Raw genomic sequence first — 27494 nt, 5'->3', positions numbered from 1 at the left:
ATGTTATTTGATAATAATTAAGAGAATATATTAAGATCTTGATAAACTACAAATTGGTTATAATATTGCAGTGATCTCCAAACTCAAATACCTATAAAGGCACCCTCTTATATTTTTCTTAAGTATTTGTTACCAGCTACTGGGTATCGATTAGTCGCCATCATGTTAGACTGTCCTTTTTGGCTGGTGTGGGCCCGTCTGGAGGGGCTGCCTCTTAATGGCCGGCGTATTTTTGGCAGACGCTACGCACACACATTTGGGGGCTATATGGGGTACTATATAATCGTGTGTGCTGCTGAATGTTTGAGCATTCCTGGCAGCGCAGCCCCAGCCGGTTTGGCTCAGCACTTTGATGTGGAGAGCCGATGGGAGCGGGGGAAGTGGAGGTGCTAGGGGAAGAGAGACAGCAATAAGTCTGTCGATCCAGTGCCATAATTTTTGTTTATTTTTTGTTTTGCTCTGCAATTTTTTCGGGCTCCCCCTTTTTGCATTTTGTATTTAGTGTTTTTGCTGGCCGTTGTTCTGCTCTTTTCAATTATCAAGGACAAATGTGCGTTGAACTTGATCTCGCTTTTCATTGCCGCGACTCCTGCCTCGCTGCTCTTGATCCCATTTCGATCGCATTTCATGCAGATGCAGATACTTTTGCCCTGGCAGTTCCTGCAGATACTTTGGCTTTTGTTTACATCGGGCCAATTTTAAATTTAGATCTCCGTCTGCTGCGGCTGCTGCTCCTGGTGGCCCCCACCGAAAAAGTCGTCATAAAATTCGTTGCTTTAGCGCTATGCAAATGCTGATTAGGATCCAGATAGGAGCTCAGCCGGCAATTAAGAACTCTAATTTATCTGCCACACCAAGCCAATTCTGTCTCAGGCCATAAGAAAGCCAACAAATGGGCTGGCGAATTTGATTCCACCGTCATTTTAGCCATGATTTGAGCAGCTTGTCCGAAAATACTACCCGCCATTTGGGGGGACTCATAAAAATGCATGGGCCTGCCAGCTCCCATATCCCAGGTGTGCTCCATTCACAGACAGAACGTCTGACAGAACCTGCAGTGGAACCCAGAACCAAGCCAGCCCAAACCAACACGATGCAGTGCATTGGATCCGAAGCCAGTCGAGTTGGAGCTGCAAGGTGGATTAAGTTGTTATGTTGGGCATTAGCAAAGGTGTTGCTGATGCAGGCAGCTCTTATGGTTACCCTACGAAAACGGGTCTATTAGTCATAAAAGGGTAGTCTAGATATTGTATGGCTTTGAATTGCAAGAGCATGGCTTGTTATTGCTTGTAAAATTTTACAAAATTTCGTTAGGCAAAATAATAAAATAATAATATCCAAGGCTTGAAAACATTGAGTAGAGCATCTGAAGAGTTGACCTTCTTAAAAATCGCAAGATTTTGGCCTGTCTGCAACTCCATGTTTGTTGGCACTTTGTTGCTGAATGGGATTGTGGCATGCCACAGGTGAGTGCTAGATGGCAAATTGTTTTGATAGCCAGAAAATCAAGGAGAAAATTCAACAAAATTCTGAAAAAATGAGAGAAGCATTTAGCTGAAAAAGCAAGAGTTCCAAACGTAGCCAAATCCGAATCCGCAAGCAGTGACTGATGCAACTAATGGTGTGTCCTAAGTCATTAGGGATAGCATGAGCGGTTTCTTCTCGTTCTTGGCCATGCGGCTGCAACATTAATGGGCACAATAGAATGCCTGGCATTCATCAACCCTATAAGCCAACTCATCAGCAACAATTTTTGTAGCATTTTTAAGTTAATTTACCCAACAGGAAAAACATTCGAGATTCCTGTCGCCATCTCAGTCTTCATAGCCATCGCCATCTTCATATCCATCTCCATCTCCGTTTCCATCTTCATCAGCGTTTCTAGTGTCTAACTAAAAATCTTCCTCTGCATTCGATCATTTATGGCATTTTATTTGGCGCGTCAGCAAATGTTGCTAAGCAATTTATTTATGACATTTTTTTTTTTTGTATTTGTTGCCGCCAGTTGTTGCCACTGCTGTTTAAATGCTGCGCGCCACATTTGCCAACTCGGGATCGTGCGGCAATGTGTGGCACACACAAAGTAAAGAAACTGGCCGCATGACGCGTCCAAAACGCGCGACAACTCAAATCTTGTAATAGGCGCAGCCACAACATGACAAGAGACTCAAGTTCCATATTCATTAGTTAAGATAAAAGAAAAAAAGACACAGAGGAACGAGGTACAACTACAGTAAGAGCCATGATCATCAGGCAACTAAATGTGGCTAATGACTGCCAAGGTGTCTTGGCTAAAATACCCTCGATTCGCGAGCCCAACTGATCAGCCTGCAGAGGAATCACAATCAAAACTGGCCCCTTTGCTTGCGCAAATTGAATCTATTTTCTATCACATTTTATGATCTTTAAATTTAAAATACCCTGGCAGAAGGGAATGGGAACAGGAAGACCGATGGGTTGAAAAACATCGAAATCAGGTGGGGAAAGAAAAATAGTAGCGAAAAATCAACCTGGTTCAACATTGAGTTGGACAAGTGAAGGAAAAACCTGATTTTTCCTTTCGGCCCAGCAGCAGAAACATCGCTGCCAGGGGGGCCGGATATGGCCAAATTGCTAGGGTTCCTGGCCGCCGGTAATTGGCATTGCCAATGCCATCCAACAAAAAACAAAAAAAAATGAAGCCAAAACGACAGCAATAGCCACAAAAACAAATGCAAGGAAAACGACAATTTTTTCTGTAGTTTTTAGCAAAAATAAATATGAGTCCATCGTTCTGGACCTCAAGCTGCTCTAAGGTCTCTCGCTCTTTGGGCCCTGGCTTTTGTAGTAGTATTTTATGGCTTAAATACACTTTCTAAAGGTCAATTTCGATTGGTAGCGACGAATAATTGGGCAAAATATGAAAATATACAAGCCTTTGTACTATTTCACTTTGACATTCATTATTTTTATAAGATTTCGAAGTAACTTAAAATCTTAGCAATTAGTGGGAGCTGTAAAAACATAGTTTTTCTGTGCCTCCAGAGAAGGGTATTTGTCATTCAGTCTTTTAAGTAGGCTCGCATTTTTTCAGCACTTTTTTAGGCAGCGACAAACGCCAGGGAAGACAGATGTGCGACATTGCAATTTGTTACAGTTGCAGTTGCATTAACGGCCAAAGTGGCAAGAGGGGAGGCTGCGTTTTAGCCAGGGTCTGCGTTTTCGAGGCAGGGTCTGGAACTCTGAGACGGAATAGGAGTCGGAGTTTGACGCTTGGGAAGAGCTGGAAGCAGCGGCAATAGCAACCTAAATATTTTAATGCCCCGGCCACATTGATGGTTCGCTTTTTGCTGATGATGTTGCTGCTGTTGCTTCTGCTGCCTCTGTGGCAATTAACATTTTTTGCGTGCACAAATATTTTTCGACTTGGGAGAAAGAAGGCAGTTGCAGCGGCAGATGCACATGAAATTCACAACAGAAGCTGCTGCTGCAGCAGTTGCATGAAACTCAAACAAATTAAACCTAAGGTGAGTACAACAAAAACAAGGCATAGAAAAATGAAAAATACACGCCAGCCAACTGAAAAAACAGCAACAATTGACTCTGGCCCGGCTGAAAACGTAACGAAATATGTTAAAATGCAACCAAGTGAGTAAATTGTGCGCAGCAACTGGGAGAAAGGGGGTGGTGTTTGGGGCGGTTGGGGGTTTGGCTATGCTGTTTTTGTAGCCCATAAGCTCACCCACTCAGACACACACACACACACTCGCACGCACACACTCAGGCACTTCATAAACTAAGCAAATTATTATTTAAAAGCCCACCAAGGGGAGTGGGGGGAGGGTGTCTGAGCCTTGGGTTCGGCTTTGGGCTGCACTTGTACAAAAATTATGCACAAATTGTTTTAATTACGCGCTGCCGCAATTTGCGGCACATTCCGGACGAGGGAGCGGTGCGGTAGGTGTTGCGGTACGAAGCATCAGCTAACTTTGGGAAAATTGTTGCCAAATTGCATTCGGTTTGACGATTTTTTGTTCGCCCTTTTTTCGTTGCCCAAATTAGCTTCACTTGGCCACAAGTGGGCTAAATAGGGCTACCAAAAGGGGAGTTTGCATGTTTTTTAGGCTCTTAAATATTTTTAAGCATTTAAAAGAACGGTAAAATAATGCGAATATCTATATTAAATTGGAAAATACAATTAATTTCTTTAAAAAGAGAATGAAATCAGTCATCCATAAGTATATAAATGTTAATTGGCCTAAAAGTAGGCAAGCGATTCTTTGAACACATCGAATATTTAGGTAAGTGCAAAATATTATGAAGTAATCTGAGGAATATTGCATTAATATTCTATAATTCCCCTTTATAGAGTATCCGTGGAGCAACTGCATCTTCACAGAATCTTCCCCGAAGCCCTGGTTTGTTAGCCTACTGTTGTTGTTTTTTTCTGTTCTATTCATATTATTTTTAATTATATGTAGCTACATAGAAAAATGCTCAAGTTCGGCATAGAACACGAGGTGGGTAACCAAGGGGGGAGTTGGGGATCGAGATGTAGATATAGATGGAAGCCAACGGCGAAATGGGACCCACCCATTTGATGGTACCGCTGCTCAACCCACCTGCACTGTTCTACAAGTGCCTTAAAAATATTTCACTTTACATTTTTTGCGTGCGAATGCTGAGGGTGCAGGAGGTGGCACATTGACTGGGTGGTGGCTGTGGAGGTGGGGGTTATGTAGCGAACGGTAGCGCCAAGATACACAGACAATGTTGCTTGCCGCTGAGGCCTGATAATTACCAGGTTGTTGTTGCAACGTACCCCTGCCCCTGCTGCCACTAAATTTATGCTGCCTTCGCATGCACACTCAGGTGCAGGGGTGTGTGTGTGTGAGTGTTGGGTGGGTATAGAAGTCAAGTCAATCTTTAGACTGTTTTTACATAATTATAACAACGAGCTGCCTCCACCGATGATGCTTCTTCAGCTGGCATTTTATTGTTTTCGCTTCTCGTAACCCTTTTTTCAGTTTTTTTTTTGTTGCCTCTGCTGCTACTGTTGCGGCAATTTAAATGCCTAAACAATAATTTGTGCATAATTCTGGACGGGGCTTATTGTTTTTGGTTAATGCATGTGCCCAACGGCCCAGCCCAGTCATGCCAAGTCGCGATCTCTGCCAGCTGGCAATTACGTTATGCAAATCTTTTCGGGCCAATTAGAGCACTTCCCCTTTTGGACTGGCTTGCCCAAGGATCTTCAGCTCCATTGGCATTGCCTTAACTAAGACAAAAGCCACAATATCCGTTTTCCATTAGAGGCCGCCATACATTTTGTACATATTTTACGCACTTTACGCAGCGATTTTGGCCCTAAACTAAAAGATGGATGGAATGGCAATGCTATTCGTACAAATGGGCGCTGGTTTCCGGTTTCCGGTGCCGAGATATGGTCGAAAATTTACGGCCTAAGTCGTAAGGGCCTCGAGAAGTACATATTCGCGGAACCTTCAATTTCCTGGATGCACGCACAAAAATCCTGCAAGGTACAGTTGTGCTGGGCGCTTGACTATACATGGTTTTCTGCCGCCCACCCAAGGATTTTCCCTATTTTCCGCCACCATCATCGATGGGTGAGAGAAAAATATCGATAAACTGCACTCGTAGCCCGCCCACAAATCCCAAACTGCGTGCATTTTATTTATTTATGTATATTATAAATTTTACATACACATTATTACGTTGGGTTGGAGTTACTGCGTTAACTCTTTTTATGCGGTGGGGTGGTAGGTTGCGGGGTGCCAATTTACGCACAATGAAGAAAGTTTTGTGGGCGTTACACCGAGGGCTCCATGGGCGAGTTGGGCGATAGGGGATTGCCGTGGGGTTTACCTGGTAATTTTTAGCTTCCGTTTGCTGTTGCTTATTTGGGCATGACTGAACGTCCGCTGACGCCCACCCACCCACTTCAGCCCACTCCAAATAAGTCAGTCCGTTTGTCAGGTGGACTGGTGGACAGGCGGACTCCCCTCAGGTGTGCATGCGTGAAAATTTTTCCACCACATCGATTACTTTACGCAAATTAGTGCGTAGATATTTTGCAAAAATGTTCTATAAATAATTCATGTACAGTTCAGTTTGATGTGCACGTAATCGGCGTATTACGAGTTGACTTGGACCCCTGCCAGGACCTAAAGGACCTAAATGGTCCTTCGGCTGGAGATGGTGAATGGGTGGTCGGCGAACACACACTCACATTGTCGCTTCATTTAATCTAAACGCTTAATTTAGCAAATTTATGCAATTTTCATGTCACTATCGAGGGTCAAACACGCATTTCTGTATACGCAGTCCTTAAAGGAACGAGCATTAGAGCTTTTAGACTTGAATATATTATTTATTTAATAAATTGGTGTACAAAACTCGTTAATGCAATGGGCGTTAGGATTAGTCACAGATTTTAAGGTAAGTCGCTAATCGTATCCCTGTGGAGTGGGAAGCCCATAAAAGCTTACATTCTTGATATCGTAGAGCTGTTTCAGATACTTAAGAACTTCATCTGTTCGCCACTCCGAGTCATTTGACCGGCAAGTGGGGCAATTCTCCGCGCTGGGGAACTGAATCTTCGGAAACTTGGGATCCTCCGTGGAGTCACCAGCAATGCGTGCATTGACTTCGTTGTGGGCTGCCCACAGCCAAAGGATCTCCTCGTCATGGGTTTTCACCGAAGTCAGGTTACGACGGATGGCCATCTGCTGAAAGTGCTCAGAGCAATCCGTGCAGCCGAAGAAGTACTTGGCGAATCCATGAAAGGTTTTCAGTATTGAGCCCTCCTCAAAGTAATTTGGTGGCTTAGCTGCCTCCACGGTCAAATGGTGAAATAGTGTCCACATGGAGCAGGTGAAGCTTCGCAGTAACGGACGTGATCCAATGCAGCCAACGTATCGCCTTGCCTTGAAGACCCTTCGAGCCTTCTCTAGCGAATCAACCAGATCGCCAAAGTCGGCTCCCTTTATACTCTGCTTCGAGCTCAACGAGTTGTCCAGATCAGTCAGCAATAACTTTCCGTCCTTGTTCAGTGGATTCAGGTATCTGAAAATCTTAATAATATTTTTAAGAGCATTCAGGCTATTACCCTCCAAAAGGACCCATTTACGAAGCTCAATGTGCAGCAGTTTATCAATTGCCTGCTCCAAGTCGGCACGATAGACCTGCAGTGGTGGCGTGAGGACTTTAGTTAGGATCGCTTGATTTTGGTGATCCAGGAACTCAGTAAAGTTGGGGGCTGCAGCGATGGGTAGTGGTGGATCTGGCTGAATATTGAGGTTCCTAAGGAAGTCTCCAATAGTGCTGGCATACGCTTCACTGGAGTCCGACAATGGTGTAAGATACTGGGCTGTTCCATTTCTATCCACTATAGCCAGTTTTTGGTCGTCGGGAATCAGTCCAAATTCCTCAAATATCTCAGCATTTTCGATTATCCTCACCGTTAGCACTTTGAATGGCAGCAGTTCTAACAGCGTGTCCCTGCCGATCTTTGAATTTTCAGGCTGGAAGACAAGAGCCACAAATTGTATCGGATTTTCCCCATCTTCATCTTGGAAAATTTCATTGTCCTTTGCTTTTAGGGGGCGAAAGTTTGGCTGGCCGGGTCCATACTCATTTTGGGATACCAATTCGGCCAGTGTTGAGCTAATGAACTTGGGATCTTGCCCTGGTATTACCGCTCCTAGAACATCATCGTTCTTCCTCATGTCGGGACCAAAGAATCGCAATGACGGCGTCTGGCGGATATTGAAATCCCTGCAGAGTTGAGCATTTCTCTCCTGGGCACAATCTACGGCATAGATCCGGAGAATTCTTCGCCACTTGTAGAGGTCGCGGGAAAGGGTCTTGAAGACCGGTGCGAAGCGATGACAGTCACCGCAGAAGCTGTTGAGGAACTGGACCAGCTTGCTGTTCTTCAAGTTGAGAGCCGGCCTGAGCGATTCGATGTCCAGCATAATCACATTGTCTGTATCGCTATAGAGACTCGCCTCGTTCGCCGACTTTCTGGCATTAAGCCGGGCCAGCACATCAGCAGGGGAGATGAAGAGCAGGCCATAAAGAAGCGTCTTGAGTAGCCGAATCATTTCTACACTGTGCTCACAAGTCAAATGAGCCACTTCAACTGGTTCAATAGCAAGGGCTCTTTGGTATTATAGCCACATTTGGATTCGCCCTGCTCCGGTTGTTAAGTCTCCCCCACCATACCCCAAATCTCTCTCTCAAAACAGGTTTTCTTAATTTTGTGACTCGCTATTCTATCCAGGCACACCCAAAAGAATTCACGAATTTCATATATATTTTAAGTGTGTGTATATATCGGAAAAAATTCAAGTTAAAAATGGTTCATAAGCATAATAATAATAACAATTACTTCACTAAATGTGTTTTTTTTTTTGGCTTACAATTATTTGCTTTTCTTGAATGTCGTTCTTCATCGCCACTTAAATAACTTAAATCATATACGCGTTTTAGGTATTTAAGCACCTCATCTCTATCAAATTCACCTGAATCTGTATTATAGCAGTCCGGGCAATGCTTTCGCTCCGGAAACTGGACTTTGGGAAACCGTGGGTCCCCCGAGGCGTCTCCAGCTAGTTTTTCATTCACCTCGTTATGGGCCTCCCACAACCATAGGATCTCCTCGTCATGGGACTTAACTTTCGCAATATCCCTACGCTTTGCCAGCTTTATGAAGTACATGGAACTATCTTTGCAGTCGTAAAAGAACTTGGCAAGTCCGTAAAGTCCAATTGTCACGGAGCTGGGCGGGTATACCTTCATCTGGGCCGCCAAAACGGTGATGTAATGGAACAGTGTCCACAAGGAGCAACTAAACCGTCGAGTATGGGGTGCAGAGCCCAAGCAGCCGACGTATTGTTGTTCCGCAAAGATAGGATCCAACCTGGTTTGCAGATCATCCACTACATTCCGGAACTCCTCTCCCGTAATTTCAGTGACCTCAAATAGGTGATTCACTAGGCTGTTCAGCATTCGCCTTCCGTCTCTGTTTAGAACATTGAAGCGGCGAAACAAGCGAATTATATGACGAAGAGCCTTAAATTTAAAGCCACTTATAAAAGCCGTTTTCGGGATCTCAACATGCAACAACTGGTAGATGGCTTGCTCCAAGTCGGCTTGAAAGAGCACCTTGGTTGAGTTCTGCACGTAGTCCACAATAAAAGCATCGTATCCCTCCGAAAGGTTATATTCGGGTTCTGCAGGTGACAATGTGGGCATACTTGTGTGCCCATTTTGATGCAGAAGCCCAGCAACGCTTTCCACGTAAGCAGAGCTACTTTCACCGATAGGCTTGATTAGTTGGGCTTTACCAGATTTATTTAGAAGGGCTACCTTTTGTTTACACGGCTTCAGTCCGAAGTTGGCGAACATTTCTGCATCCTTGATAATCCGCACTCCCACATCCGGATACGGAAGCATGTTGAGAATCGTTTCTATTCCAATATCGACTGGATGGACCAGAAAAATGTATGATACCTTGTTGTCGAACTGCGCGAAGATATCATTCAGCTTGTTATCGGGCTCTATGGGATCAAAGATGGGCTTCAGACCTTTGCTTTCACTGTAGTCGTTTCCGGACAGACTTTCGATGAGCTGGTCGACGATTTCGGATGGAATTTTTGTTTCAATATCTGTGCCAGTTCCGTGACGTATCCTTTGAAATTTGGAGGGAAAATAGCGAATTGTAGGCGTCTGTGTTATGCGAAAATCTCGACACAATTCCACATTTTCCAAACGGGCACAGTCAACCGCATATATCCGGAGTACCCGGTTCCACTTCTGCAGATCAACAGCCATTTTGCTGAACGTTTTTGCAAATCTCCTGCAGTTTCCACAGTAGCTGTTCAGGAACTGCACCAACTTTCCCACGGCTGGTTCAACTAGCATCTTTTCCAAACTGGCACCGACCACAACATGAACATTGTCCTCCTTCGAGTACAGAGGTGGCTCTTCATCAAGACATCTCTTCTGAGAATGTCCTTCTTGTATAAGCAGGATAAGGATAACGCACGGTAAGCACGGTACCCTGAAAAGCCAAACCATTTTATCTCAAGACCGATGATAATATGCACTTTCTCTCTCCACATGGCTTAATTACAAAATCAAATTATCTCATTAGCTTCGCCATTTATTATATTGTGTAAATAATTACTAATCTTATTATATGCTACAGCTCTCATGAAATTGTAAAATATAAATAAATAAAGTATATGTGACTGGCAGGTAATCTGGAGAATCTGATATATTTTATATTTTCTAACAAATCATAAGTTTTAAGTTTTACCGCAGAAAATGAATTAGCTACGTGTTGGCTTTTTTAAAACTTCAAACTCTTCTTTTTTAATTAGTTTATAATAACTTATTTAGCAGCAAAAAAATATTCCCCAAAGTATATATAGCCATCATCTCAAAAGCATCTCACTTGATGTTTGTAAATTCCCTTATCCGTTTAATATCCTAAATAGTCCTCTAACTAATTAGATCTAAGTGACTCTAAACGACCCCAATGGGTTTTCAATTATCAAAACACATTCAAATGCGGAAATACCAGCAGGATGTTGGCCAAAAACAACCGCAAGGACAAGAGCCGAATAAAACGAGCTCGGGTATTTCGCACATCGTGTTACACCACAAGCACACACATATGCAACAAGTTGGCCAGAGCAACAAGTTTTGGTAATAGTTAACATCAAAAGTGGCCAAAATATCAGATGCACAATGTGCCAAACTTTGCGGCTTGTCTGTCTCATTTACATGGAGAATCCTGCTAACCTCAGTTGACGTCACGGATTATGGCCATGAGATGATGAAACAAGACAAGCGCCACTCAAAACTTTCCTCGCCAAACTTGTTCGGGTGTGAAAACAAGCCTCAAATGCAGCTTAAAACTTTTTGGCAACAGTTTATAGCGAGCAAAAGGGGTTCATTTGTAAGCCCCGCAGAATCCTTGCCACTGCCACAAGCTGGCCAACTTTCAACTGGCTAATTTAATTTCGCAAAGAGTCCTGGAGGCTGTTGTTTCTGGCATATTTTATGGCAGATTAAGTGTGAAAAGGCGTTGCAGTGGAAATTGTTGAGCTATTTCTGGGGTAGATAAGGTTGTTAAGAAGGCAATTAAGTCGGAAACAGAATTGTAGTCCGTTTAAAATGTATGTTCAACTAATATAAAGTACATAGAAGTGTACGAAAAACATGGCGTATACGTAATATTACATCGCTGAAAGGGGAATTCATATAATGACATATAAGTAATAAATCTGTTGATAATTCTAACATTAATATAAGCTCCTCCGCTCTATGCTTCCATCCCACTTATGCCTTGTATGCATTTGGTTTAATTAGACTGCGGACCATTTCCTATTACCACAACAAATGTCGCACAAACTTTCAATCAGCAAAAAATCATAAAACCAAGTGGAAAAAAAACCGAATCACAATGAATAGCTGGGCAAACACGGGGCTTAGTTCTCAACCAAACCAAAACCAAAACGCCCAGCCCCAAAGCCCCCAAACCAGATGAAGTCGAACCCATAACCACCCGGCATCTGATAATCAACAATGCGCTGACTGACATGAACAATGTAGCAAATCGGTTTGCAAATCAGGCAGCAGAAAACGGAGCCAACTCAGTCACTCAGACATGATGGCAGTCGTCAGTAAAAATTGCGTAAAATACAAATATTGTGCCAGACTCATACCACCCATTTTTTTTATCATCTCACCCCATCCTTTTTTCCTTTTTTTTTTGTTTTCGATGCTGTTTTGTTCTTGGGCCAGGATGCACTGCGTGAGCTTGATATCGGTATGTGGGTTAGGGAAGTTGGGGGGGGAGAAGTCCATCAAAACGATTTGAATGCGTCGCTGACGTTGATGAGTTTGAGTGAAAAGCGGCAGCGTATGGCAGGATATGGTGAGGGCGGGAGTGGAGGGGGAGGGGCGACAGGAAGAGGGACAAACAACGAGCCAAGTTCGTCAATCAAAAGCTAAACCGAAATCTCTTCATGCGTGGAACAGAGTAGGCAAAGCAGGGCATAACGGCCAAAGGATGAAGCAGGATTCAGGACTACACTGCTGGAAAGCATATGTTTTGAACAACTTAAGTCTGTCATTTGCTAAAATCTATTTTTATCCATTTGACAATGAGATTGAAAAACATCATTTAGGATTACCAAAAGCATTTCAAAAAGAAATATGGCTAGCCAATCATATTAACTTCTAAGCATCATTACTTCTTCAGTTAACAAGAACTTAGACCCACATTGATCTGAAATAGGCACTATTTAATGATTTATTATATTTTTGAAAATATATTTCTATTTTTATAACAGATCACCAATTTTCCCTGTGCAACATGGCTTGATGACGCTGAGGATGCGTTAGCTGTTTGTTTTGTTTTAATTTTCTCGATTCTTTTTTTCGCATGACTTTTTCCCTTTTTCCGCTGCTACCCTCCCACTTTTTCAGCTGGATTCTGGACTTTTTTTTCGTTATTTGAAAAACTCTTCAGCTGGTGAATTGTAGCCATGTTTTTATTGTTGTTGAGTTTGGTTTAGTTTGTGCCGCTCTAAGCGGTGGCAGCTAGCAGTTGCCATTACCAGTAGCCCTAGTATCCAGTATCTGTTTACATTCGCCCACTTGGCCGTTTGGAGCGGGAAACGCATTTGACATTTCATCTGATGACTGTCTGAAATCGCCGCTGATGATTTGATGCGTTTTCTATGTGTGTGTCGAGTGTGGGCGTTGGGGGAGACTGAGGGGGTTTTAAGGGGCCGCAACAATGCCCTGAAATTTGCATTGTTAGCAAAACACTACACAGCGAAATGAACGGGCCAAAGTGCCCGGCAAACGCACCCACACGCACACACTTGACAAGTCGCCAAGCCAAACCAAACTGAACTGAACTGAACCGAACCGAACAAAACCGAAACCAATCCTAACCAGAAGCCCCCGCACACGGCCATGCCCCCCAGCTTTTACTTCCGCTTTTAATTAAAAATAAAAAATATGTACACTCAGGCATAGAAAATAAAAAACGCACAGGATTTGCAACCAAACCAAACAATAACCTGCTGCAGAGCAGGCCAACAAAAATGGATGAGGGAAAAAATTCACAATTATTTGCGTACAAAAAGGCTGAAAAAATGAAGCCGAGAGAGAGAAATTGAAAAACCGCATGGCATCGGGGTGGTCCTGCAGGCAGCTATTTGCATATGCGTATCTCACAGATACGCACTTTGGTGGGCAAGGACATGTGAAGGGTCCTGGGCAGGACAGCAGCAGCAACAGCAGCAGCAGAAGCTCTTAATTTGTCTGCAAATGCAGCAAACTAATGAAAATTACGCAATTTGAAAAAATGGAAAAAGTTTTTGAACAGGTCGAAGGGGACCAAAGGATGGGGATAAAACGCTGGGGATGAGTTTGAAGTTTAGGTATGGCAGGTGAATAAATAGGCAAGGAACTTCTAAAAGGGTCGGCACGATGTACTGAAATTAACTCTGCACTTCGGAAAATATAACTAAAAATTAAAATTATGTTTAAAAAATTAGGATACCTTTAAGCAAACAAAAACTGTATCGTTTCTCCATTTCTATTATGTTTTTTCCGACTAAATAAGAGAAGTTTTAATGGATCAACATTTTATTTAAGCAATTATTTATTATTATTTTGTATTAATATTTATTATTTTTTTAAGCCAATGTACAATGCGAACTTAGCCATTATTTTCCCATTCCATCCAGAGCAGCGTAAAACAAACTAGGACTCCCCATTTGCATTAGCAAACAGGACGTTGCAAACAGGACATCCTTCCCGAGCGCCGGCTGACTCAAATCGAATTAAAACAAACAGTTTTAGTTGATTTTTTTCGCATCAATTTCATGGAGGCATCAACCGCAATAGACAGCTCGAAGCCACAAGAGCGGAGACTAATCTAAATAAGCTTAATAATTACCTGAATAAAAAACCAAACAAAACGAGGGAAAGAACTGAAAACTGAATCGGAATGAATGGCGCAGCCACATAGTTCCCAGCAAACATAGTTGGCAGCCCATTTAAAATGCGTTTGTGTAATTGATGATGTACAAAAGTCGCATCGGCGGCCGGCGATGATGCCTCATTAAAATGCACTTAATTAAAATGCAATGGCAAAATCAACAGCAACTGCAACTGCAACTGGTGGCGAAGCATTTAAGACGAAATCCAGTTTGCTTTTCGATAGAAAAAGTAGCAGACGAAAAACCCCAAGACAGGCCAAAGAATCAAGCTAACAAGACGGCAAAACACCAAGAATGAAGAGTGTCGCATCTGATGAATATGGAACTTGCAACTTGACTTTGACTTTGACTGTTGTTGTGTTGTGTTGTGCCTTTGCAACTATTTCGTTGCGTTGCAGAAATTGCTGCACGAATCCATCGGAGCCACATCCACATCCCCATCCCCATCCACATCCAGCTAACCGAACCAACCCAAGCTGGCCAGCAAAAAATGTCATAAATAAATTGCTTAGCAACATTCACTGACGCGCCAAATAAAATCCCATAAATGATCGAATGCGATTTTTAGTCTATGCAGCAACGGCGGTGGCGACAAAATGAAAAACTAAAGGAACAACAGCAACTTTAGAACAAACTAGCCAAACAAACTACGGGGAAAAGATTCTATCTATGCCAATATCGGATACCCTTTAAATTTCGTTGAATAATTTTAATTCTCATAAGAGATTTATTGAGAGTATATATTATTATTATATATATATTACAAGCTCTTTTCTCTTTCTAATTTCAAATCACTTCTATATAAATTTAACAAATACCAAATTAAAATATATAATCTTTAATAGAAAAAAAAGAATATTGAGTAGGTATCCTTTGCAAAGATGGATTCCAAATATATTAATCTGTATCTCAAGACTAGCTGTTATAGCCAACTTCTGAAAAGAGCAAGCCAGAAAGGCGTTGTGTAGACAACGTTGTGATGTGACTTTTTCCAGCCGCCAGGCGAGTAGCCAACTTCTTGTTGCGACTTTTTTAAGAATTTCAAATGTTTTTCCTGGTAAATTAACTAAAAATGCGCTGAAAACGCTCGCAAACACAGCAGCGAGCTCTTTGGCTCGGAGGCAACCGTTTTTGTGTCGCTATCTGCAGATGGGAACAACAAAAAAAAATGATACAAAAACAAAAAGGAAAACAGATAGACCAGAATCTGGAGAGCAGCCGAACGCAGCAATTTCCTATTTTACCAAAGTGGTCGTCGCATCGAGTCCGCGTCATTAATGTGGCTTTTAAATGCGTTTTTCATCGCACGGGTGGGAAAAGCGCTGGAAATTGGAGACGGCGACAATTGGGCGAGGAGGAGGAAAAACCAAGCCAAGTCAAGTGTGCGCCTTAATTATGTGGGGCTCTTGAGAGTATTGGCTGATTTTGTAATTAGGTTTTCATTAGAACTTGACCATAGTTGTGGGCCAGTCCAGGCCAGGCCAGTCCAGTCCATCTTGTTTTGTGTGTTCTTACCAGATTCCAGCAGGCATTCCGCTGCTGAGGTTCATAACTCCCAGGCTAATTTGTTGCAGGTCACCTGACCCACACACACGTCGATTCCCATGGCTCCTCCTCTTCGGGCTGATTGAGTTATACCCGTACCAGTACTCTTTCCAATACCCATTCCCGTTCCCGTACATATGTAAACAACCAGTAGCCAAGTGTTTGGCCAACACGGGCAATAAGACAAGGCTAACGACTGCCGGCAACACAGCACCACCCATCCTAAAGCTCCACGAGCCCCACACGAGCCACAGTCTCAGTCGCAGACTCCCAGCCACAATCAAAGTGAAAGATACGGCTAAAGAGCCATCGTCTGCATTTGTCTTGGCCACGGCAATATGGGGATGAGGCTGCAGTTGAGGATGAGGATCAGCCGGTGTACAGCTACAACGCTTTAGCCAGGCCGCGATGAGCATCCATTGAGCCAAAGATTTGCTAAGCCGTACACTGCAGAAATTTAACTGAAGAAAAATTATAAATTAACAAAAATATTTATTATTATATATCATTATTATTATCTGCGGATTTAGAATGCATTTTGGAGCAATCATGCAATGTATATGTATATAACATAATGATGATTAAGCGGAGAACCTTTTCAAAGTGTAATTCCCATGTGGGGCACTTTCTTTAGCCGTGGATTATGCAGACACAATCCGCGAGGAGGCTGAAGCATTGAGGACGCAGATGGGGTAAGGAGTATGGAGGAGCATGGGCTGTTGGATGATGGCGCTGCCAGTGGAGTTGTGGATAGAAGGCGGTTCAGCTCACGTCTACCAACTGCATTTTGATTTATCCACGCGCTGCTGCTGCTCCTTTCGCTGCTTCGGCTGCCTTGGCTGCCATTGTTGCTGTTGTTGCTGGCGGCGCTTCGCCAACTGCTCGTGATTAGCGTGGCGTTTCAGAAGGTGTGTCCCAAACGGAGGCAGCATTATAGCCACTGAGCAACCACCATTGAGCCACCGAGCACGAGCACGGGCACCTGAGGTAGCCAAATGCTGGCTAAGGATTCGCCGGCAGCGAGCATGAATGAATGAGATGAGGAGCCGCCGCTGCCGCCGCCACTTGGCGATCGCATCAATGAAATCGAATGGAGGGGATCGGAATGTGTGCCAGCCAAGATCACAGGCACTTTCGATGGCCAATCTTGCGGGCAGGTAATTAGCCAAGACCACACAGGCGCAGAAATTTGCATATTAGGAAGCCTAAGTGCTGCAAGGCCAGCAAAAGATGTGGAAAATCCAATAAGTAATATGATACAAAAATTAACTCAAAACCGAACTACTTAGGAAAGTAATGCTCTGCAAGAATTCCAATAAAAGCAATAAACAATAATTGTTATGGACATATGTATGTATGTAAATATTAGCATGCGTATAACCTTGAGTGCAGTCAAACCCCTAGAATACCATAGAAAAATTTAAGAACGTTTAGTTAGAGTACGTCATTATTTACATATTTTATGCACCTAACTAATTTGTAATTAAATGTTTATATAACTAAGCATAAAGTAATGAAAGCTAGTTAGTGGACTTTACTAAGTAATAACATTTAATAGCTTATAGAATCTAAAGGGTATATTGCATTCTCTTCATTTCTTCAGATAGCATTCCAGAGGATTCTTCTTTGTTTACTTTTTTTTCAGAAACAATCTATAAAAATGCAAAAATTATGAAAATTTGCTAGTGGTTTTTGTCTCTGTCGACCTTTTTGCATCTCTGTTGCTCCGCGGCCCCAACTGCTGGCATTTCGTGGTAACTGGTTTTTGTGTGCTGTATTTAAGCTATTTTTGGCGCATTTCGCTTTGATTCCTGTTCTGTCCTCCGCTGTGGGACACGTCAATGAACCTTTGGGCCGAATGCATTCGAGAATAACTACCGCATTTCAGGGAGTTTCGCTCGTTTCGTCCGGCCGCGACACATGTCTATGAATTCTAATTATTCGCCGAGACAGCGGCAAAAATATGCAAATACTCTTTTTGTCTAATACCTTAAGCGGCCGATCATAAAAGCCAATCAAATTCCCTGACATTTCCTGAGTGTCAATCACTGGAGGTATCCACTCGATACAGAGCTGAGAATACGTCTATGTTCGCCCGTAAGGAATATTTCCTCGCCAAGTTCGAAAAACGACAAATCTCGAATGTACCAAGTGTAATCACTCTGCCTCCTGATGATGATGATGATGTTGCTGTTGTTGATTGGGACAGGGATGATGAAAAGCAGCTTTTTTCGCGGCTTTGGGCCCAACAACTCGTTCCGATCGATTCACTGACCATGGTCAAGAAAGAAGGAGCTGCCAGGAGAGTTGGCAAGTTTGCCAGTGGGCAATCAAAAAATGTGTGGCAAAATCAGCGCTGAAATACTTTTTTAATGAACCTCTTCCTTTGCAGCAAGCCACTCAACAATTTGGCGACACGAAATCAAAGTCATTGCATCAGCCAACTGCGATCGGATGGGCTGGGATGCGATGTGCTTAGCTGGGTTGGGCCACGAAATGGGTTGGAACCGATCCTCCAGGAAGGCCAGCAATGAAATGCGCTTTATAATTGCACACGCACTTTTTGTACTTTCGTAAAAATTAGAAGCAACTGCAGTGCCACAAGCCCAATTGGCAATGCACTGTAAGAAATATTTTCAAAGAATTCAATAAGAAATTAAGGTATATACTAAGCGATCTAGTTAGCGATCATTTATTAGGAAGATTTAAATACTTACAAAATGTTGCTATTAACTAAACTCTTAACTTAAATTGTTTGTACCTGTCTCTTAATAATTTATTATATTTTAGATTTTTTCAAATGATTAAATCAATATCTGTTATAATGATACTCGTAAGCAGTATAATTTATTTGCAGTGCAGCTAGTACCTAGAACTGAATGAACATTAATGCTCAAATCGCGCATCATGTTGCCATGTCATCGAACGGAGGCAGGCGACCAAGTTAATGACATTGCTGCAACTGGCCAGCGGAATAACAAAAAAAGAGCCTGGCGACAACTTTGGCCACAGACAAAGAAGTCAGAAAGCCAGAAAGGCAGCATTAACAACGGCAACAAGAACAACAGGCAGCGGCGTTGATGAGCAAAAAGTGGACATTTTGATTTTAGAAAAATATATAGAGAACCACTTTTTTTGTGTGTTGCGGTTTTGGTTTTATTTCATTTGCTGTCGCACACACACACACACACACTACCCTTCTCGTCGATTGCCTGCACCTAAGTTGGCCAATAGGAGCAGCAAGTGCAGCAGCAGCTGTTGCCCGTTGGCCAATACATATATAAATTGGAAAAACATTGGCTAAATAAATCCAATTCGACTAGCCAAAAGAACTCCACCAGCCTGTCAGTTTTTTATGCATTTTTGTGCAACAAGCACCAAAATCCAGGATACATATATTTGGTTGTGAGTTATGAATGCACTTGAAAGGATAATCTTAAGAATGTTTATTGAAATTCTTAATTTAAAGCTTTTGATATCGCTTGCTTAACTCGCATTGCCTGGCGAGTTTTTCTAGCCCATTTAGCATTTAACCTAATTACAAATTTAAGCCCAGATGCATACACAAAATTCGTGGATACCACCATGTTGTTTTAAACGCTTTGCGTGACAACGGACAACTGGCGAGGCGATGTCATGAAAAAGGCTGGCCATTAACAAATCGGCCGATGTCCATATATCTGTCCGGTGGCACATATGAATATTCGAAAAAGCCAAATGCAATTGACGGTAATCAGCATAAAGCGATGAGCGAAGGACTGAGACAAGCGCCTAATTAAAAATGCAATTGAATGTTTCCTTTTGGCGCTGCTGCCGCTGACGGTTTGTTTTTTTTTTTTAAAGGATGAAAAGAAGTTGAGCCACGTTTTGTATTCGAAATGCAGCCTTAATTAAATATAATTTACAATTCGCCGGCGGTTATAACTTTCCCACAAAAGGCCGTGACAGCAAAAGGCAGTTTTTGTTGGGCGGAAGGGGGCGATGGGCGGCAGGCGGAGCAGGATGAGAACAAGGAGGGGGCGTGGCGCCTACGGGCCATGAAAATGTTTTGACCAAAACAACAAAAGAGCATGTTTCGAGGCAATAATGGACGATGTACTAATGTCATTCTATGGTCTCGGCCAACGACGGCAACATCAGCGGAATTTTTTCGTTCGAAATTATCATAAATTTGTCGTTGGCCGTTTCGATGTTGTGGCTGCATAGAAAAGGTTAACATTGTTTTTCGCCTTTTTTGTTGATTTTTTTTTTTTTTTTTGTTGCATTTAGCCGCGGTTTAGATTAGCCTGGTTTAGCTCTTGTCAAATATGCACGGGTCCCAAAAGACGGGCCAACACGAAAAGCGCTGAAATTTACGGCACTAGCAAGCCGAAACAAATAATTCCAGAATTCGTCACACGCTAAAATTTCAAACAGCAAGCCGCCTTTTGGGTAAAAAATAAACAAAAAAAAGGATAAAAGGAAGAGCACATGAATAAATGGATTTCGGTTCTACTTATAATGAGATTCTTTTCAGGGAACTAACATAAAATGTTGATGTTTCTTCAATTTTTGTGGATATATTTTTTTTGCCAAGCGTTTGTACATACACATATTAAATGCTCTTTTCGTCCTACAGGCAGCATTAATCTCCAACCTTTGATAGTCATTTTGGTTAAATGACTTAACTTAATAGATTTGCTGTTCCCTTGACTAAATTATCTACCACTGAAAATCTTGATTGCCTCAGGCATCTGAAAGCTATTCAATGCTGCTGCCGTCCCTTATTTTTTTTGCTTAATTATAAATGCAAAGTTCTCTGTCTTTTTTCCAGATTTTTTTTCCGTTTTGCATTTTTCGGTTTGTTTTGGGCCAGAAACATTTTTCGTTTGGCCCTGAGTGACAGAGCTTTGTGCCGCGTTGGGGAAATGAATTTTACTTTTCGGCCGGCAGGAAGTGCCCCAAGGCGAGTGGCTCATAGAAAAAAAAGAGTAAGGAAGAAGGACTTCTTGGGAGTGGGAATGGAAATGGGAATCTTTTAAATGCAATTTAAGGCTGAGCAGCACGGTGCAGCAGTGCGGCAGAATGAGTCGCTAGAGTTATAAGCATTGTGCGGCAATGGGAATGGAAAATATGATTATAATTATAAATATTGCATAAGCAGCACAAACTCACGAACTCAGAAGGGGAAGAAGAAGAAGAAGCCAAACAGGAGCAGCGGGAGGACCTTCCTCACGCAGGACGTGTGACGCATGCGAGCACAAAAACAAAAACGCACAACGAAAAGTGCGTAAGTTGTGCCGTAGAATTGCATATAATGGCCGAAGTATATATACAAAACTCAAACCCCCCGCAACACACATTCGTACAAATGTATATACCACATTATATAAACCATGCATTCGTGAATCGAAGGGGGAAAAATTATACAGAAATGCGAACGCAATTTTCGAGGCCTGCAGCACTCTCGCTGTCTTAGCCAACTCCTTCTCACTGCGAAAAAAAAGTTTTGCGGCTGATGGTATGCCCCAACCAAAAACCCCCCAGCCCCACCCTCCAGAAAAAAACCCCAGGCTGATGCATAGCGGTCGCTTTGTTGGCTGGGGGCAGATCAATATCCTTTTATGCGTTTACACATGCATTATGCATGCAGACTGCAACCAACCCAAACTCAATCCCAATCCCAGCCCAAGCTGTCCCCCTTAACCCTCTGCTGCTTAGAAAAATTACAAAAACAGCAGCAGCAACAGCAGCAGGGCTAAAAAGAAATGGCCAAACAGAACATCATGCGTAAGTGCCGGGCGAACCGGGGGCGTATACGCAATATTTGCTTTCAATTGCAGCTGGTTGGCCAATGGTGAAAAAAGAGGCTCAAAAAAAGGAAAAAATACGTGGAAAACCTCATTGCAAATGGGCATCAAATTAGCCATCATCAATCGATGTTGCAAGGGGTGGTGGGGCACCGCATCGCACAGATATTTATTTTAGAATATATATTCATCGACATATCGAGTACTACGTCGAGTGCCTTCCGCCTGACTTTCAGCTGGAGTCCTATTTGATTTAGTTTTCCATTCGGCCGGATTGATGCGTTAGTTGCGAAACTTATTCGTGCGTTCATTTTGTGCGCAAAAGGCCTTTGAAGGACCTCAATCGCTTTTGAATCTGACGGTGGTCAGGGGTTATTATCCACTTACCAACTGCAGGCTTATGGAATTTGAAGGATGTATATTGAATTATTTTAATAGCAACGGATTTTATTGAGCTTTTTAAGCATCATTAAGCTGATCAACAGACAAACGATTGCATAATTTTACTAAGTGGAGCCAACAAAAGATGGATTATTGAATTTGTATCTTAGAATTCATTCTAAATTCCATAAGATAAAAATTCAAAAATATTAAATAAGATGCTGTAACTTAGCTGGCAGATGCTTGTGTTGAAAACGCAAAAACACTTCTCGCCACATATCCTGCATAATTAGCACCCTTTGCGACGCTCGAAAAAAAAAAACAATTCAAGCTCTAATTGTGCAAGCCATTTACACGCCGAAAGTTAATTTCGCATAAGCTGAAATGGCTCACCATCCCATGTCCCCTACGCTGGCCCTCACATTTGGCTCACATTTTGCGACCTACAACAACAGAAAGCTTGTTAACAATGAAAACAACTTGGCCAGCACACACTCCAGCAGGGCGAAATACTGTATGGCTTCCTGTGGCAGGCTGTCAGGCATTGAGGCAGGCTGAGGCAAGCAGTCCACAGTGCGCGGCAGCAGCAACATCGGCAACAACAAAAGCAACCGCCGCACTCTGTGAGAAAATATAATAATAAATAATATAAAGGTTAAATTATTTAATTAAACAGAATTAATGCTAATTTATTTTTCGAGCATTAGAAGTTTACCTCCTTTTAAATAAATATAAATTACTAAGTATAGTAAATTAAAAATATTTTTGTATGCCTATTACTCCAATATATATGCAAGGAAAAGTAATAAATAGTTTGGTTAATGGGGCTAAACCTATCTAAAAGCAAATTTACTACAGATCCACTACGATTTTCTCGCTGTGCAGCTACAGCCATACCTTTGACGCAATGTCAAACACCTGCTGCCAATGTTAACGCCAAACACGAAAAAAACACTCACTCATACAGACGCACACAAGGAAACTAAAAAGCCAAAGAGGAGCGCAACAACAACAATAAATGCAACAAAAACAATAACAGTACCAGCGGCGACAACAACAACAATACAAATTGTCCGCCTGTGCGTTTGTTCTTCGGCTGGTTAGGCAACAAATTCTGCGCAAAAAGTGCAATGAACTTTGGCCAAAGCGCTGAATTGGGGGAATCCCGGGGGAGAAAGGGTTTAGGGCGGGGGGGTGGCGGAAAAGTCACAGGCTTAGCCAATGTGTAAATAAATGCCTATATGCGATAGTGTGTGTGTGTCGTAAAAGAGAGTGAGTGACAGCGAGAGTGCCGATTGAAGAATGCATTTAATGAGTCCAGCCACAAAAGATATCAAATGCCCAAAATGGCGGAAAAAGGGATGACGAGAAAAGCAATGGTCAAAACAGGAACATGGCTATTAAAAAACGTTTGGCCAAAACATTTATTAGATCTATTGATCTTACAATTTAAACAACATATATCTAAACTAATGTAAAAAGTGCTTATATTATAAACCAATGCACTAGCAAGCAATTTTCAACTTTCTTCTTTTTTTCTGAACTTCTTATACCAAGTTAAATGGACTGAAAACTCTGGAAGGTAGTGAACCTACTTTACTTAGATCTTTACTGCAGTTTTTTTTAACATGCTCTAAAACAATGTCAAAGGGGATTAATTCCCAATTCATCAAGTTTCGGAGCCAAAGGAACTTACATCAAAAAAAATTACTAAAAAGAAATGCAAATAAAGAGAGTGCAAAGTAAAAACGCAAACCAAGGGGCCCAGCGGAACCGAAATGGCCAAAAGACGGACACCGGCCGAGTAGACGCTGAAAACAAAGTCAACTTGAAATGCGCCGCCAGTTGACGTTGTTGGTGTCTCCTACCCTTGGAAGCGCCTACTCCAAAACCTAAGCCTAAGCCACTCCACACTCTACCATGCCACATCAGTCCATGGCACACCATGGCACACCATGCCACACCATGCCATACCATACCATACCGTGCCACTTGGATCTGCTCGAGTCGACTCCATGGTCGCTGTCAGTTTTCGTCGGCGGAGCCAAGTAACCAGCCGAAAGCAGATGATGAAGCCCTCAAAGTCAGTTACAATAGCAGCAACAACCAACGACCAACTACCAACAACCAGCAACAAGGCGACATCGGTTTAGGCCTTTGAAAGCACTACACCATGGACATGGCAGCCGAGATATGTGACTACACTCAGCATCGACTAATGTGGACTTGTAAATCGAGCATAATTTTATTGTTTTTATTATTTATACCTTAAACTATTAGTCATAACACTCATCTCTTAATGGATGCCCTCTTGCACCTAGTGGCAATGTGACCTATCGAGGTCCCACTGTCGATATCCAGGCCAGGCCAAAGCAGGCGACACATGTGCACATATTTTTCTTGCTGGATCTCTTATTTTTTTACCGGCTGCACTCTTTCCTTTATTTTTGTTTTTCCCATGCAGTTAAAGCGCAAATGTTCTCAAATTACCCATATGCAAAATGAGTGCGGATGAAGGGACGGGGGGAGTAGGGAAGTCGGGAGCAGAGGCAGAAGATTGGTCTACTGGTTCCGACCCGGCTTCGTTTGCCATTTCGGTTGCGCCTCATATTTCGTCTATGAAAGCTTTGGGCCTCCGCCACTCCGGTCTTCTGACTTCGCCTCAAGACGCCACCAATCCGAGCCAGGCCTCCTGCTGCTGCCCCTTTCCCATTCCCAGCAGATTTTGTGGTAAGTTGGCGTTGACTTGTGCATCTTCGTCGGTGACAATTGAAAGGCAGCGGAATCAAAGCAGAGCAGAAGCCATCAAGGCGTACGATTTCATACAACGGAAAAGGGCTTATTTGGCTACAAGAACTAGCTGAAAAAACGCATTTTTTGGCAAAAGGACTAGCAGTCTATCTGAAAACCCCTTTGGGAAAGTACTTACATGGATATATGTTGTATAAGCCATACTGATGAATAAGTATCTAGATTTACTCAATGTTTTCCTAGCTGAGTAACATGAAAGTGCCTCACTATTGATATGGGTTCGAGATTTGATATGTCTATAAAGTACTTAAGAACGGATGGGTTCATTGCCCGTTTATCGATATCTAAGGGAATTGCAGCGCTGAGCCTCTGTTTGTTGTTTTACGTTTACGACGATTGCTGTTTATTTTGTGCCCTACGCGGGTCGTCCGGCCCCCCAAAATCCCCTTAACCCCCTCCAGCGCTTAGCCCACACTTGCCAAACATGCGACACATGGTAAAGGCTGCCCAAACGTCGCGTCGTTTCCTCAGTGCCATAAAGTGCTCACTTATTGCTTTTTATGCGCTTTTGATATGTGCATCTGTGTGTGTGAGTGCGAATGCATTTGCCATTGCACTTTTCGTCACAGTTTTCGTCAGTCAGTGAAGTCAGCTTGTCAACCAGCCGTACACATTCAGAGTTCGTCTTTTGTGCGTTCTCATAAATGTCATACAACACACGTGCGAGGGAGACAGCAACAGGCGGTGAAGAAAGAGGCGGACACATGGGCGCAGAAAGAGAGGGAGTGAGGGTGCTTAACTCGCCGCAACTTCATTTCGTGAATGCACAATGGGCGACTGACTGCCTAACTAACCTACGACAACCGAATATTCGCCATTCCATTTGGCCAAGTTCAATGAACCGAACCTTTGGTTGAATAAACTTCCCACACACACACACACATACAAACACACTGACACGCACACACACACGCATCGCGAATCGGTGACGCGTCGAAGCGCACAAAAAGAATAAACAGCATAAAAAACAAAACAGAAACAAAAGCCAAAAACAACCAAAACAGCGGAGATGGAATGTCTTTTAGTAGGGATGGTCAGCGCATACTTATCAACTAATTATCAAGATCTGGAAAATAAACATTTCTATAAAATCTTGGAAATTGAAATCATGTGTTCCGGAAGTATAACAACATAGAAAACGTTTATTTCGTTGCATAGTTCTCAACACCTCTATAAGTGTTTTTTTTTTGCTTACCCTAGTTAAAACAGGGTTACTCTTAAAAGTAGACTATGGTTAAGAGATTGACAAATATTTTATTTAATAATAAGTTTTTATTTATTACCGCGAAGATATGGTTTCTTCTCATTTTCATGAGTATTACTCGTAGTATAAGGAACAATCAATGAGTAGCAAATAACGTGCATCATAAACCCACATTTATGTTGATAATAAATAGCACATTTGGGCAAATGGAATACCCCTAGTGCCTTCACATTTGGGGGCACGATGTTTGCTACTTAAATGATATGCCATCGCAGTATTGGTGTGTGCAAATTGATTGTGCAGCTGTATGGGTCTGGCTCGCCAACTTCTTCACACTCAACGCAGACACACACACACGCACACTGACTCAGACACATTCTGGTGTTTATGGAATGGCTGATTTCCCCTCTCACATTATTTTTATATTTTTTTGCCATTTTGACTCTTCCAATTTGTCTAATTTTCAATGACGTCGCCGTCGTCATCGACGCTCCGTCGATGCAATGAAGTAAAAACAAATTAGTTGAACTCCGCACGCTGATGGGAATATGTGCATGGGTCACAGATACAGATACAGATACGAAACGCTGCGGAAGATACTCGAATCCGGAATACATATGCTGCAAGTGATATGGTGGCAGCCAGCGCGCAAATCGAATTTACCAGCTGCTGGCGAAATAATTCAATAATTCGCGCTGGCTAAGCCCCGGATCCCGGATCCCGATCCAGATCCAGAACCCCAACCGAAAAACCCCATCCATAGCCAGATGCAAAACCCAGAACCGCAATGCTCTTTTACCATCCTCTTCCGCATATATGTACTCCTCACTAAGCTGTGAAGACACAAATGAAATTTAATTTCAGCTTGCAGTTTGATGGGGCAAATGGAGCAAGAACCCAACTAACCCGTAGCCAACCAACGAAAATAACTGCAAGATATATTAATAAAGCAAAAATTCATATATGAAATTTTAATATGCAAACGAGCAAAAAGCAGAGGGTTAAGCTTACGGAAAAAAAAATAAAAATGTAGGGAAGACCAGCAGAAAAATACCCATAGAGATGAAGTTGCCAGAGTTGGAGAAGGAAACGGAGAATCGCAAAGTATCGAAGCATGTAAATCGAATGGTTGGCTAGGGTTCGAGGAAGTAAGCCGAAAGACAGACGGAAAATCGAAAAAAAAAATGAAAATAGACAAGACAGCCATGTGGACGTCGGTTTTTGGCCAGACATTGGAAAAAATTGTGCATATTATCGTAAGGAGGAGAGTGAGATTAAAAATGGGAATAGATTCGCATACGAGACCGAAGACAGCGTCGAGTGCCAAAGTTGTGGAGTGGCAAAGTTGAAATGCACAAGTCGCTAGTTCTAAGTATATTCAGTCTCGTTCCTAAACTTTTCAACTCGACTTGAAGGATGCAACTTAAACATAATGCCGTAATCTCCATTCATGCTGTTTCAATGGAATCATTTGATTTGAGCTCACGCGAAAATAGAGCACTGGCATTACGTATACGCAGTGTGCATTCGAATGGCATGCATTCGGCGGCATGCAACAAGCCTAAAATACAACCGTTGCGAAGTGTGCCTGCCTGATGCCACACTTTCGCCAACAATGTCAATGCCACCACCAGCATCGCCACCAGCATCACCACCACGACCACCGCCGCCACTCCATCGCCACCGCCGGAGGATGCAGTGCCACACAATCCGAGTCCAACTCCATTGCCC

The 27494-nt window shown here is 42.6% G+C and overlaps 2 protein-coding genes across 2 annotated transcripts; both read right to left on the bottom strand.

Moving 5' to 3' along the window:
• Nucleotides 1-6349: 6349 nt before the first annotated feature.
• Nucleotides 6350-8132, bottom strand: LOC6607358 (sulfhydryl oxidase 1). The gene has a single exon (XM_032722415.1). It carries the CDS (start codon nucleotides 8103-8105, stop codon nucleotides 6447-6449), a length of 1659 nt encoding a protein of 552 aa, XP_032578306.1. The 5' UTR covers nucleotides 8106-8132; the 3' UTR covers nucleotides 6350-6446.
• A 167-nt stretch (nucleotides 8133-8299) lies between these two features.
• On the bottom strand, nucleotides 8300-10102 carry LOC6607357 (sulfhydryl oxidase 1). Its single transcript, XM_002032094.2, has one exon. It carries the CDS (start codon nucleotides 10081-10083, stop codon nucleotides 8389-8391), a length of 1695 nt encoding a protein of 564 aa, XP_002032130.1. The 5' UTR covers nucleotides 10084-10102; the 3' UTR covers nucleotides 8300-8388.
• Between the last annotated feature and the right edge of the window lie 17392 nt (nucleotides 10103-27494).

The sequence above is a fragment of the Drosophila sechellia genome, chromosome 3R (genome assembly GCF_004382195.2).
Source record: "Drosophila sechellia strain sech25 chromosome 3R, ASM438219v1, whole genome shotgun sequence".
NCBI lineage: Eukaryota > Metazoa > Arthropoda > Insecta > Diptera > Drosophilidae > Drosophila > Drosophila sechellia.
Note: the sequence above shows the minus strand (reverse complement) of the source record. Positions and strands in the feature narration are given on the sequence as shown.

Excerpts from the sequence above, each read along its gene's own strand:
- LOC6607358 (XM_032722415.1), bottom strand. The coding sequence starts at position 8,105 with ATGATTCGGCTACTCAAGACGCTTCTTTATGGCCTGCTCTTCATCTCC.
- LOC6607357 (XM_002032094.2), bottom strand. The coding sequence starts at position 10,083 with ATGGTTTGGCTTTTCAGGGTACCGTGCTTACCGTGCGTTATCCTTATC.